The sequence below is a fragment of the Boleophthalmus pectinirostris genome, unplaced genomic scaffold (assembly GCF_026225935.1).
Source record: "Boleophthalmus pectinirostris isolate CB_2022bp ecotype Guang Dong unplaced genomic scaffold, ASM2622593v1 HiC_scaffold_2, whole genome shotgun sequence".
NCBI classification, from domain to species: Eukaryota; Metazoa; Chordata; class Actinopteri; order Gobiiformes; family Gobiidae; genus Boleophthalmus; species Boleophthalmus pectinirostris.
In genome coordinates, this window is record NW_026571152.1 from 812,405 (window position 1) to 826,359 (window position 13,955).

Consider the following 13,955-nt stretch of genomic DNA (forward strand, 5'->3'; position numbering starts at 1 on the left):
AAATGAAATGTAAATGAGTTAAGGCGTCTAAATAGAGAATAGAGTACTACTGATGGAAAGCAGTTTATTCTTTTTTTTTTTTAATGTTCTCTAAAAGTTCCCTTTGTTATTAAAGGGTGTTTTTATGTGTTTTAGAGTCTCAGTTCAGATAACAATTACAATGATGAAAATACAACTATATTTTTTTAATAGTCAGCTAGTCCATTAGACAATCTAGCCCTACTTTACAACCACTGCCAAAGTCATAAATACAAGTACAGTACTCAGATTGAAAAAGAGTTCAAACAGGATTTGTTTAAAAACAGAGTCTATCCCGTTTGTTTTCATGAGATCTTTTCCTAGATGTTTCACCATTTCACTTTAAGCATATTTATCTCCATGGAGACAAGCCATGGACACAGATCAAGTTACAGGTCAGGTCTGTGGAAAGCCAGCACACTATATTTCTTAATAGTATAAAACCTAGCTGTATTGAAACACATCTGCTACACTCAAAACAATCCTGGTCTAACTATATCCCTGCTATAAAACAGTCCTGCCCCCTATACTGTGTTCATATCACCTTTGAAATTTAAATCGAAATAAATAGTATTTTCCTCAAAGATAATAGATGCGTTTTATGTTAGATTCCCATAAATCCCCCGATATGAGCGCGACGGAGCAGATGTTTTTCAAATAAAAGACGCTCTGTATCTCTCACTTTGAAGACCAAAGCAAAGCCAGGTTCAAAGCCCTGTCAGGTAAACACAAGGCGAGAAGATCGAGGAACAAACTCAGGAAAAATGAGAGGAGAGAGAGGAAGAGGAGTGACAGAGAAGAGAGGAAGAAGAGTGAGAAAGAAGAGAAGAAGAGGAGTGAGAGTGGCAAGAGAGGGGAGAAAGAGGAGAAGTAGGAGAAGGAGGAGAAGAAGGAGACATGTACATATACATGCTCCAGTACTGCGATAACAATAGATTTTTTGAGTATATTGAGTAGCACAGACAACTGAAGACTGGAACTGCACAGGAGCAGCACTAAACCAGGTGTAACCCACACCTGACATTCAGGAAACAATTGACATCAGTGCAAAAGTGCAGCATCATTAATATACACCAGACTGTCATACTGGTATTCAAGTACTGAGATGAGTATCATGACTCAAAGTATATACTGATCAATATGTCGGTGAATTGTTTGGTGATGAATATTTAGGTGAACTTCTAGTGGACAGCGGTGGGCAGACCTCTGGAAGTAGACATTCTAAACTAAATTCTGAAAATACACCAGGGGCCAAAAAGCAGATTGTCCCAGTAGATCATTATGACATGTTTGGCAGCATCATAAGCACTGATACAGCAGGAATAATGAGAGAAAGACTTCACTCTTTCAATTTGTACTCACACAACGGAGACGATGTCGCCACGTTGGACCTGAAAGTTCCTCACACTCCAGCGATTCAGAAGCACCACGTCACTGTCAGAGCCTTCCGGGTTCAGAGAGGGCTGTGGAAACAAGCAGCATTCAGGGCTCATATCCAAACACCCAGTTCTGTCCTGGATTTGGGACAACATATATTCAATCTGTTTTGTTAATGGACTTTTAAAGAGTTGATTCATTGGTTCATTGAAAGGAGACATATTATGCAAAACTGACCTTTAAGAGCTTTTAAGTGATTGTTTTCCCTCATTTACACACTCAAGGTTGTATTTAGATTCATGAATGTTTAAGTAAACTTTATTCTTCTGCAAGTAATATGCTACTGCTCTGAAAAACCCCTTTTTCCCCTTCTCCGTCTACTCTACTTTTTTAAAAGCCCATATTATGTTCTAAAGTAGTTTCCTCATCACACACATACGTATCTGCATTTGTGTTTTGTTTCATTCACACACAAACCTCAAACAAAAAACACTGTTCCACCTTGTGATGTCATGTTGTAATACAGCAGGTGCTCCACTATATTTTTAAACATACACCGTCACTAGAATCATTTGGGGGATTTCAACCCTGGAATTAAGAATCTAAACTAAAGGGAAAAGGAACTTGAAAACTACCACTGCACTAATAATAATTAATAAAGAATTACTCAAACATGTGTGAATGAAACAAAACACAAGTGCAGGTGTGTTTTTGAGGAGAGAGCAGCATTAGAACATGGCCTGAAGCTCACAAGAGAGTTTTGTGTATTATAGGACCTTTAAAGAGTAATATCTGTATTGGTTATGTTTACGTTATGGAAATGAATATTGAATGCAACTTCATGTGTTTTTAATAAGATAAAAATTAAATCAAGCCTACTGAAAAAAATGTAATTCATTATTTTTGTTTGATCACCCAGTCATGTTTTAAAGTCAGACATGAATTTACTCATCAATAAATGACAGATGAACAAAGTTTTTGTTACTTGGACAAAAACATGTAAAAGGAATGGGATTTAACTTCAATTTGACTTCACAGAAAGCTGAAAAACTGCTTCTAAAAGTATAAAAAAAAAAGAGAAAAAAAAAATCCAATTTCCAATCCTTTTTATACCTGGGGTTTAACATGCAGTCTGCGTTTCATCAAATCTTGTTTTATCTGAGCATGAGGAGTCATTTCTCAATTTGAGAACGCAGACAGCAGCAGACGTTTTACACAGGGAGAATGAAGAAGAGAGACGGCCTTTCTGTTTTTCAGCTCTCACATCAGTAACTGTCAGACTTTGAGGCCTGTTTCACTGAGTTATGACCAGAGTTTAACAAGGGCTATAATGGTTATGGCCACAGTGTCCTGAAAATGTCACAGATGTAAGGACAGCTGAAGATTACACAAGTCTGATGATGGGACAGAAATGTGATGGTGCCATAGAAATACATACAACTCATTTTCAGAGCTGGATGAGCCACACTTTTGGAGATTATTTGGGCCCGTTTTTTGTTTTACTTTGATCATTTCACTTGTCATAAATAGTGCACTTATTATACTATATAGAAGCAGCACTGAGGTTAAAGGGAGATTATTGTGTGCAGTCTAATTATTGACCATTTTATATCCAACAAGGATATAAACAAGAGCGTAATGCTGCTGTGCTGTTAGCCTGCTAGTTGCCAGAATTGGAAAGTTAGTCAGGCACTTGTTACAAACTGGTAAGGGATTATCAGATTAAATGTTAGGGTAGTCTTTGTTGTGTCTAGTTGACTAAAATGTGTATTAGTCAACAAATAAAATTATTGTGATTATAAAGGATTTAGGGTGACCATATTTCCATTTTTGAAAACCCGGACACCTTACCGGGGGTGTGGGGGGTGGGGCCTCAACATTGAGCTATTCCCACCTTGCAACCTGTGCACATGGCCTCTTACTAACCCTTGGGTTAGTAAAAATGGGGAATTTCTTGTATAAGTCATTGTTCAATTGTTGTCATTGTTGGCATGTTGCAGACTGACCAACTGTCTGTGTTTGCTTGCTCCTTCTGAGTGTACAGAGAGCTACGAGAGACGCTCAGTTTAAATGCCCAATGACAGATCATGAAAACCCGGACATTTGCATCACATTATGAAAAAAAACCCGGAAGCCTAGGACAAGACGCAAAAAACTGACATGTCCAGGGAAAACCGGACGTTTGGTGAATTGTGAATTGACGCTTCATCTTATAAACAGATGAATACACTACTACATTCACAACAACTACTACACAACTCCACGCCTCATTTGATTGACTGCACTGAACTCTCCACCTCTATTTAGAACTGCTTCAAACCTGTTTCTTTTTTTAAATATGTATTTTTTAAACTATATTCTTTGTACAGCATCAGTCAATTAAGCCTCATTACAGTAACAGTGATACTTTGCAGTGACATCACTCCAGGGGTGTTCTACATATAGGTCTACGTGTACTGGTGTAATGTTTAGACCATAGTGGCACAATGTACACATTAGAAAACACTGCCAAAAAAGTTGTAAAATTATCTGAAAACTCACATTTTCTGTGATCAGGTCTGTGATGAGTCCGAGCGACCATCCTTTGTTTAACAGTTTGATTTTCAACAAAAAGGTGAGAGTGACTAACTGAAAAACTGTTGGCTAATAAGAGATTGTGACTGTAACTATATGGGTGAGCGACTTGTTTAACAGCACAAATCAGCTCACCTATTGTAGTTCCACCTAAGCCAGCGCCTTCTGGTCCAATTGTGTTCAAAAACTAAAGCTTAGATAAAAGTCTAATTTCAGAGTAACAGAGCTTCAGACAGAGCAGTGCCTACAGTTAGCATTACACGCCCAGGGAATATTGATGACATCAGCTGCAAAGTATCAATTGTTTGGTTATTGTTATGAAAAAAGGAAAAAAAAAAAAAAACAGAGAATGACATCATGCTTGTTGGTGATTTATCTGTTCATAACTAACCTGCTTGGTGTAATATCCTCGTGTGAGTTGCGTTCTTGTCCTGACATTGGATCTGACAGTTCCATCAGCGCCCCGTCTCCAAACAGTCCCCTCTCCAACAACAGACTCCATTATCTCGCGACGCCATGGCACTTTGTCGAATAAGACGCTCGCCACCCACCAAAATACTACACAGTTTTTTTCATTAAAGGCAGAGAGAGGGCCCATTTCACTCCCGCTGGGTAATTGACAGAAATATCTTATCTGTCCCACAAAATAAACATCCCGCAGTCGAGTAACAAAGAGTGTTATCAGCTCATATTGCACTATATTATAATCAGTCATCTATTTGTGTATGTGGACGTCTCAATAAGACTATTTTAGCCTTCAATAACAAAATGAGAATGCAAAAAACTCGAAATTAACAAGAGCGCAAAGAGAACTATATATTTTTGGAATATAGGACGCACATAAAATCCTTTAATTTTCTCAAAAATCGACAGTACGGCTTATGTATTAATTCTGGTTGTGCTTATTGACCTCAAACTAATTTTATGTGGTACACGGTGCTCACAAACGTGTCAAAGTGTTTTAGTATGACTTTGGTAAATTACAAAGCCACACCAGTTAATGGATTGTCGGAGCATTACAGCTACTGTAGTCAGGAGCCTCGCGGAGTAATACACATTCACCAAGACAGAGAGGCAACGCCAGGTGAGTTACGCCACGATCTGGCGATGGATCGTGAATGTCTGGGCTTGAGCATGGAAACTGACTCACTGACTTTGTATTTTGTGTCTCTGTGTCCGTTAGAGCAGTGTTTTTAACCTTTTTTGAGCCACGGCACGTTTTTTACATTGGAAAAATCTTGCGGCACACCACTAACCAAAATGTTACAAAATGACACTATACAGTATATTTAATTACAATATAATTTCTACATTAATTTCTACTTACTCAGTGTGAGACCTGCGCCTGTTTAGATGAACACAAAGCTGATATCCTGGCAGGAATAGAAGAAAGACACACAAGAAGCTCTTCATCAACAGCTCTCAGTCTCTCTCTGTTTTTAGTTTTTATAGCAGTTAAGCTTGAAAAGCTCTTCTTCTGGGTCAGAATCTTGTCCAAGGCCCAGTTCGGAGTTTGCATTCGTCCGTTTTAAAAACTTTTCCATGACTGTCACCACGCACATACGTTACTAATTCTTTTAAAGCAGAGGTGCTCACACTTTTTCAGCATACGAGCTACTTACAAAATGACCAAGTCATAAAGATCTACCTAATACAAAACCAAGCAAACCGCACTGAAACACTCTGTGCCCCTTTTTTGGACCCTAACCCACAGTTTGAGAACCTCTTCTTTAAGAGAACTTCCTCTGGCACTTTACACAAAACTGTGAAAAAAGTGAAGGAAGATTTTTAAACCTGTTTTTTAAAGTTCCAAACTGGAGTTTCATTCTTTTCTGGTTTTGCAGTGATATTTACCAGCCTCTGCACATTTACCAAACCAAACACACATCGTGACAAACACAGATGCATTTGTGCACTTTTGTTAGACAAACTTCAGCCAAATGTGGCAGTAGGTCTGTTCTGTAGATCTGCTCTATGCTGTAGACCTGCTTTGTGCCAACACTGGAACACAAATTTAGACTCGTTTTTGCTTCACGTTTGGTCTTGTTCTTCTAATCAGCCGCACTGTGGGAGGGGCTTGTGTTCGCTGTACGCAGGAAGGAGCGAGAGCGTGAAAAGGCGAGGGGCGGCGTGCTGACGTGAGGCAGATGGACAGGTAGGATGTTTAGGAAGTTGAACCTGCCCTGTGATGCACACTGGTACACGAGGGCACACGCTGTTGCAGACGAGCCGTGCATAGGGAGCATGTGTGTTTGTGATGTGCCGTAGAGTCTCCGCAGGTTTCAAATGAGCACACAGGCTGCACTGAGACGCCCCACACGCTGCTGCACCCCGCTACAAGTTTATTACCAACAGCAGCGGCCGTAATGAAATATGATCACACTTGTTAAGTGAGAGACAAGACCAAGTCCAAACGCGAGTCCGAGACGAGACACGGCGATCTACCCACACGACCTTGGCGATCGACTGGTAGATCGCGATCGTATAGAGCACCCCTGTTTTAAAGGAACGAGGCAATTAGCTGCCTGTTGCCACCTGGACGAATATTAGATCACTCTGCCAGTCATTATATACTACACTGTAGTATAGTGTTTGTGCTGTAGTAAGTACAGCACGGACACTCGACAATGACATAATGTTTGCAGGTAATAATTAATAAATTTTAATTAAAAAAAAGTGATATTGGATAATTTCTCATGGCACACCTGACGATCTCTCACGGCACACTAGTGTGCCGCAGCACAGTGGTTGAGAATCACTGCATTAAAGGAACACAAACAATATCCTACATGTGTCATGAGGTCTGTGGAAATCGTGTGATTTTAATTGTGTCGGGTTCGGTCAGGTTGGACACAAATATCTTAATGCCTGTCGTGCTCGGGTCGGATTCAATCACTGCTCTGTCAGACACGACCCGGGCTCGGACAGAAAGATTCATCCCGATCTACACTTTGGGCTGAGTTATTGTGAATGAGTTGAATAAAGTTTGACTTAACTGTTTTGTTTTGCTTAATGCGACTTATAAGCCGGTGTACCTTATAGTCCGAAAAATATGGTATGTTAGATGTGGGTGATTAAAGCTGCACTGCGTATTGCTTTGCTTGTAATGTTCCATAGAATGGCACTGAAATAATAATTTTCATAACAGGTTCTATTATTACTCAATACGTCAAACAAAAGGCGCTCTTACGGTGAGTGGGCATGCCTCTCCACAGATCTAGCCTTTCATTTTGCCTGGTGGACTCACCTGCAAGTCTCCGTGGAGATAGAAAAGTTCGATGTCCTAATGTGGAACATTAAGCTCTGTACTCACTGTCCCTTCTCTGTAGCTCTTTTCTAAATCTATCCATCCATGTCATGAACAAACACAAGTTCAGTTCTACTCTTCAGTACCGATACAATTACACTACAGGATTTTATAATTACATAGAAGAGCAGTGCGCAGCCTCCCTCTCACACTGCTCTAAATGAATAGGTTGATGTCTTTCTGTCTTTTGTTTTCAAAGGGACACTCAAACTTCTCGCCTTCTCAAATAAGGTTAACAGCCCACTCCACTCAAAAGTTGTGTTTCATTTAACCAAACAAATCAGCAGCCACTTTGCCATCATGTACCCATCGCTGTCTGTACCCAGCAGCAAAGGCCCTGAGTTTATCCTAAGGATGCACCGATCCAGCTTTTTCAGTTTCAATACAGATTCTGATACTTTAAATATCTGCCCATACCAGATATCAACCAATACCAGTGTAACGACTAATACCTGGATTTATTTCCTTAAAACAAACATAAAATAAGTCAAAACTGATACAGATGTGTTTATGTAGCTGTTATTTATCTCTCAACTAAGTACAGAACAATTTTGTGTAAATAAAAGTTCAAACATCATAAAATTTTGTGGTCAGCTGCAACCAGTAAATAGTTTTATTACTAGTGCTGTCATGCGATTAAAAAAATTTAGAGATTAATTAATTATGATCTGTAATTAATTAATCTAATTAATCTCATTTTAATCTCACCTAAAAATTGCTGAGAAAAGCCTTCAATTTGAGGTATTTTCATTTAAATTCATTATTACATTATTGTGGCAGATCAAAAGACTGATATAGATTAAAAAAGTGACTTTATAAAGTCATTTATTGTTTAACAAATCTCTCTAAATTGGCTGTTGAGCCTAAGTCTCCATGAATAAGAAACTGTTTGCTGTAAAGTAGCAAAGACGAGGAAATCTGAACATAATAACCTTTGTCTACTTAAAGACAATAAAAAGTCCAGTCTTTCCTTAACCATATTAAAAATATTATTGATAGAGAAATACTTTATATATGAGATCACTGGTTTTAGTCCTTGTTTTAGTCCTGGTTTAGACCTGCTTTAGTTCTACTTTAGTCCTAGTTTAGTCCTGGAATGGATTAATCCTGGTTTTAGTCCTGGTGTTAGTTCTGGTTTAGTCCTGGTTTAGTCCTGGACTGGATTAGTCCTGGTTTTAGTCTTGGTGTTAGTTCTGGTTTAGAGGCGCACAGGAGGAAGCGCGGGTTTACGCAGCGTAGCGAGAAAACAAGATCCACACGCGGCTCACAGGAGCACGTCGGTGTCCACGCAGTGTCTACGGAAGGAAACGTGGTCCGCGCGTTCTCAGGTTGATGACGATGATGAAGGTGTGTGTTTGTTTGTGTGTGTTTGTGTTTGTGTGTGTTTGTGTGTTTTTGTGTGCGTGTCCCCTCATGTGGCAGGTCACTATAGGACAATAGTGCAGACATCATGAGCCTATGCAGGTTGTTTTCACCAGTGACATTTAAGTTGTAGGCGATTTTATATTTGTTATTTTCTTTTATATTTCACATTGGGAAAATAATTTCCAAGACACGAATGCGTTTTTACCTGTGCAATGCTGCTTCTGTTCTACTGGCTCTTCCACCTCGTCCATTGTGCGACTGACGCCGCCAACGTTAACATGACGTTTACGTCGCTCTTACTGCGTGCGTTTTGTGTGGGTTTCCGGCAATGAGTGGAATTACCGAAATAAAAAAATTTATAAATGTGTTTTTTTTGTGTGTGTTGTTGTCCCAACAACACATAAAAACAGGTTTTATAATAAAGCAACTCACATACAGAAACAGTAAAGTTAGAGATTAAAAATGAGATTAACGCGATTAAAAAACATAACGCGCTAAATATGACTGTAATTAATTAATCGCAATTAACGCGATAATTTGACACCCCTATTTATTACATTCATTCATCTGAATGCATAAGGTCAGGCAGGAATAATTGTGGACCACTGCAAACGGTTTAAAATGAACTAGTTCTGTTTTTCACATTTCTAAAACAGCAAATATTTAGTTTAGCACCTTTATGAGTCAGAGTCATTGTTAAAACTTGGACAGTCCTCACCTGCATGGACGCTCCTTCTACTCTGGCCACATAAGCAAAGCGGTCCAGAGCAGTCACAGTCACAGGGACAGCCACAAAGAAGCCGCTCACAAAGGCCCTCAGGTACCTCCTCCCAGATGACCGCGCCTGAGCCATGCTGAAGGAAACACAAACAGGACAGGGCATTATTAATGATGGACTACACACACAAAAGGGTAAGGCACATATTATTCTCTCCACAGGGCAATTTGTCTTTGCATTTGACCCATCCTGCAAAACAGCTGGTTCAACCTGTCAGGAGCAGAGCCCAGGGACCTGTCTCCAGATCCATGAGCAAGACTTGGTCAGGACTATCAAGTGATAAGGGTTTTTTCATCATTGATTTAGAGTTTGATATTTTTGGGGTGACATATAGGGCCAATTTTGTAAATTTAAACTCTAAATTTAGTAAATTAAAAATAGTAAATTAAAATGACATTAATGTATTAATTTAAATTTACCAAAAAATCATCCACATCCTTTCTTTATCATAAACCTAAGAGCAATGTAGTCACATTTCATACAGTTATCTCTTCACACTAACGTTTTCATATAAAGCTACATATGTTTTTTTTAGGCAGCTGGTCGGCCAAAACAACATATCTACCTGTGCTGGAGATTTAATGTTGATAGATGATACACTAAAAAATGCAAATATCGATGTGATATACCAGCCGACCGATATACCCACCCAGACACGAGGAGAAACATACAAACTCCACACAGAAACACAGAGATCCTGCCACCAGTGAAGCTACAGGAGTGGCTAATCATCATCATCATCATCATCATCATTAAACTTTATAACAGACTCTTGATCCAAAGTTAAAAAAGACACACAACAATGATGATAATATATCCTATAATAGTACATTTTACAAACAAATCCTGACGTTTGCCTAAGCCCATCTCTATTAAAATGAAACCATGTAACCCCTTCCTCTTTCACTCCTCAGATGGTCTCTGATGTTTGGACTGGGATGTTTGAGTACAGACAGGATCATTGCTCTGCTCAGCACTGTAATGTGACCCACTGGACCTCTGAGACCAGACCTGACGAGTGTCACTGTTTCACCACTAACCGTTTCACCACACATACAGTGTTAAAGCATTCAAATCCCAGCAGACGTGTGAGGGCTGTAACAGGTGTCTGAACATGGAAGTCCCTCCACATCACTTCTCTCAAAAGACTAGAGCTGTAGGCCTTCAGACATTGAGTCAAGTAAGTGACCGATGCATCTTAGTTGACAAACTTTGTACTGATAGTGGAACAGATCCACAAGTTGCCAAAAATATCAAAAATCTAATGCTAATTGATACTAAAACTAGTATCAAACGTAGATACTCATATGAACAGGCATCAGTATTAAAAAAGTCACATTCATTGAACAGAAATGAAGCTTTCCTGAATATCTTTGGAATGATCTTGAGCTGTATCAGAACAAAGACCACAGACACCAGCACAGGCCCATGGACACTATGTAACTACCTGGACCACTGAGGATTACACACATATAAAACCACATGGGAGTAGAAAATAAAGTACTAAAATTTAGTAAAAATCACATTCTACTGTCTAAAGAAATGGAATCATTGCAGTATCAGAATCAGTATTGAGAACAGAGTTCCTTAGCATAAAAATCGAGTTTGAAACTTTAGTATGGTGACAGTTCTGGTGTCTTCTGAAACTTGTATCTTGTCTTATCCACGTAAATGGAGCTGGAGCTGGGTTAGTTCATCTCTCTCGTCGGCTGTGTACAGGAGGGAGGCAGGTCTGCTGTAGCAGAACAACTGGTCCTGACAGCAGCAGATTGCCATTACGCTGCATAATTTCACCCCCAAAGAACACGAGTATCGTCATCTAAAGTTTAGTTTTGACATCAAACTCTCAAAGCCCCAAGGCCCGTGACTGAGACTTGTTTTCTGTCAGTGGATGAGTTGACTCAGCGAGATATTATAAGTCCAATATTGTTCTGCAATGACTTAGCTTTGTGTTTCTAGGTCACAAACATACCGACAGACTTAGGGTTTAGGTAAAACTGTCCACAAATAAAAAAGTAAAAAACTAGAAATAATGCTGAAATATGCATTCAGAACCATAACTGACTAGCTACCAACCTAACAACCAAAAAACTACTAAAGCTATCTGCCTCTGAAAGTTTTCCCTGTCCACTTCACCTATTGGTCAGTCTGTGGCGATCTGAGTGAATAACAGATGATTCAACCAATCACAGCCAAGTCTGAACTTCTAGAAACAATGGAAAGTTTTGCCTCCATCTCAAGGTTAGGTTAAGTGTGCAGAAACCATGACGAAATGAAAATTCTAACCTTAGTTCTTAAAAGAAAATGTCAATCCCCTCTTACAAACTCTATCACAAATCTATAAAGGTAATGCTGAACTAGATAAGACACATCATTACAGTGTAGTTTTCTACTGGCCCCAACTCTTCACTCCTCTCTCTAAAGCTCCTACACTACACAAAATGGATTGTTAGAACCAAGTTAGAACCCGCTCAATTGTTTTGTTTCATTCACACATATTTGAGTAATCCTTTATTATGAGTTTGTGTACATCTCCAAAGCTCAAAATGCTCTGTTCCACCTTGTGATGTCACATGATGGTAGTTAACATCTTATTTTGCCTTTAGTTCAGTAGAAGCTGACAATTCCAGAGCTGAAATCATCCAAATGATTCTAGTGAAGGTGTGTGCAGTTTAAAAAAACAATGGAGCACTTCCTGTATTACCACTATTTACCATCAGCATGTTTCCTATTTGAAAACACATGTTTAACACACAAACCCTGTCTATTTAGGCTGAGTTTTTCTTGTAAACTGAAAACACTCTGTTCCACCCTGTGATGTCATGTGGTGATACAGGAAGTGCTCCACTGTGTTTTTATACTTCATGCACCTTCATTGTCATTTGGAAAATTTCAACCCAGGAATTCTCTGCTGGACTAAAGGTAAAAAGGAGCTGTTAACTTGAAAACTACCGCTTCATGACATCACAAGGTGGAACAGCACGTTTTGAGCTTTGGAGATGAGAACAGACAAGATTATTCAAACATGTGTGAATGAAATAAAACACAACTCCAGGTCTGTTTTTTGAAGAGGTAACAGCATTAAAACATGGCTTAAACCACAAGAAGCAATTTTTCATTTTTCTGTCACATTTGAAAAAAAAAAAAAAAACATGATTAAACCAAGTCTCCAGCAGCACTGCACTGAACCCAGGACCAAACCAGGACAGTGTGATCTTCTGTTAACACGTATTTACAGGTCAGAGCAGGTTCAGGCTGGTCTGATCCCACATGGGCAGAGGTGGAGCAGTATTTTGTTGTTTTTTGTGTGTTTTTCTCTTGGATGGTCGGCTGTAGTCGGTGCTGTGCCTCTGCACCTCTGTGTGGGTTTATCATCAGGAAACTCTGAACTCCAAACATCAGTTACTGGAGCTCAAACCGCAGATCCACAAATCCAATACAGAAGCTCTCCTATAGCTCAACAGAGGAGAGAGAGTTCAACCTACATATTTAGTGTACATGGTTCTATATCGGAACCACCAGGAAATAGGAGCACTAAAGACACAGCAAGCAAGTGTATTTTTGATGAGGGTTGTCAGTTCCAATGCTGAAATCCAGTTGGTTTAAACCTCTGATCTGAATCTGACACTACCCAGCACTAAGGATGGGCATGATTAGTCGATTAATCGATAATTGATCATTAAGAATTTTGTCGATTATGTTCATTTTTAATCAACAAACCGAATGTAGGTTGCTGTGCGTAGCATAGGGTGAGCAAATGTCTGTTTTTTTCCCTGAACATGTCCGTTTTCCACATTCTGTCCTGGCTGTTTGAGTTTTTTTTTTTTTTTTTTAGTGATGCAATTCTTCAGGTTTTCATTTCCTTTCATTGGGCTATTAAATTGAGCGTCTCTCATAGCTCTGTAACTCAGAATGACTGAGACACAAACAGTCGGTCAGTCTGCTACATGTCAAAACGCAAATGTGCATTTAACGATGACTTGGACAAGAAATTCCCCGCTTTCTGTCCCGGTCGAGACAAGTGTGAGTCCATGTGCACAGTGTGTAAAGCAGCACATATGTTTCAGTGTCCAGTGGTGGTGTCAGGGACCTCAAAGCACCAGGACACCGAAAAATCTTAAAAAGGTTTGCCAGGTGAGAGTCGCTCAATGTCGATGACGAGGCCCCACCTCCCACCCCCCGTACAGTGTCCTGGTTTTGACAAACACAAATATGTTCACACTAACCTGTATTCACCTGAGTCATGTCCTTTAGTCCGACAGAAGTTGAACCACATCAGTGACACAAGAGCTGTTTTTATCTTTGTTTAGTTTATGCAAATTAGTCATGTGGTTTTAAGTTTTGTTTCTGTGAGATTTAAACAAAGCTGCATTAAACACATTCTAATGTCAAACGAGCTGATGTGGCTCTAGAGTGATTATGTTTATATGTCATAAAGTTGAATTTATTTATGCAGATTAGTGCAGATACTAATAATAATGATAATTTTTATATAAAAACATTAATGATTAATCGATAATTGATAATTCTCCAGAC

The 13,955-nt window shown here is 39.3% G+C and overlaps 1 protein-coding gene across 3 annotated transcripts in view; it reads right to left on the reverse strand.

Moving 5' to 3' along the window:
• immp2l (inner mitochondrial membrane peptidase subunit 2) overlaps positions 1–13,955 on the reverse strand; it is a 122,359-nt gene that overhangs the window by 96,557 nt on the left and 11,847 nt on the right. For all 3 annotated transcript variants that reach the window (XM_020919151.2, XM_055156027.1, XM_055156026.1), the window contains exons 2-3: positions 9,360–9,495; positions 1,381–1,481 (exon numbers count right to left, since the gene is read on the reverse strand). In XM_020919151.2, the coding sequence (XP_020774810.1) occupies positions 1,381–1,481; positions 9,360–9,494 (236 nt within the window). In that variant the 5' untranslated portion in view covers position 9,495. The remainder of the gene's footprint in view (positions 1–1,380; positions 1,482–9,359; positions 9,496–13,955) is intronic.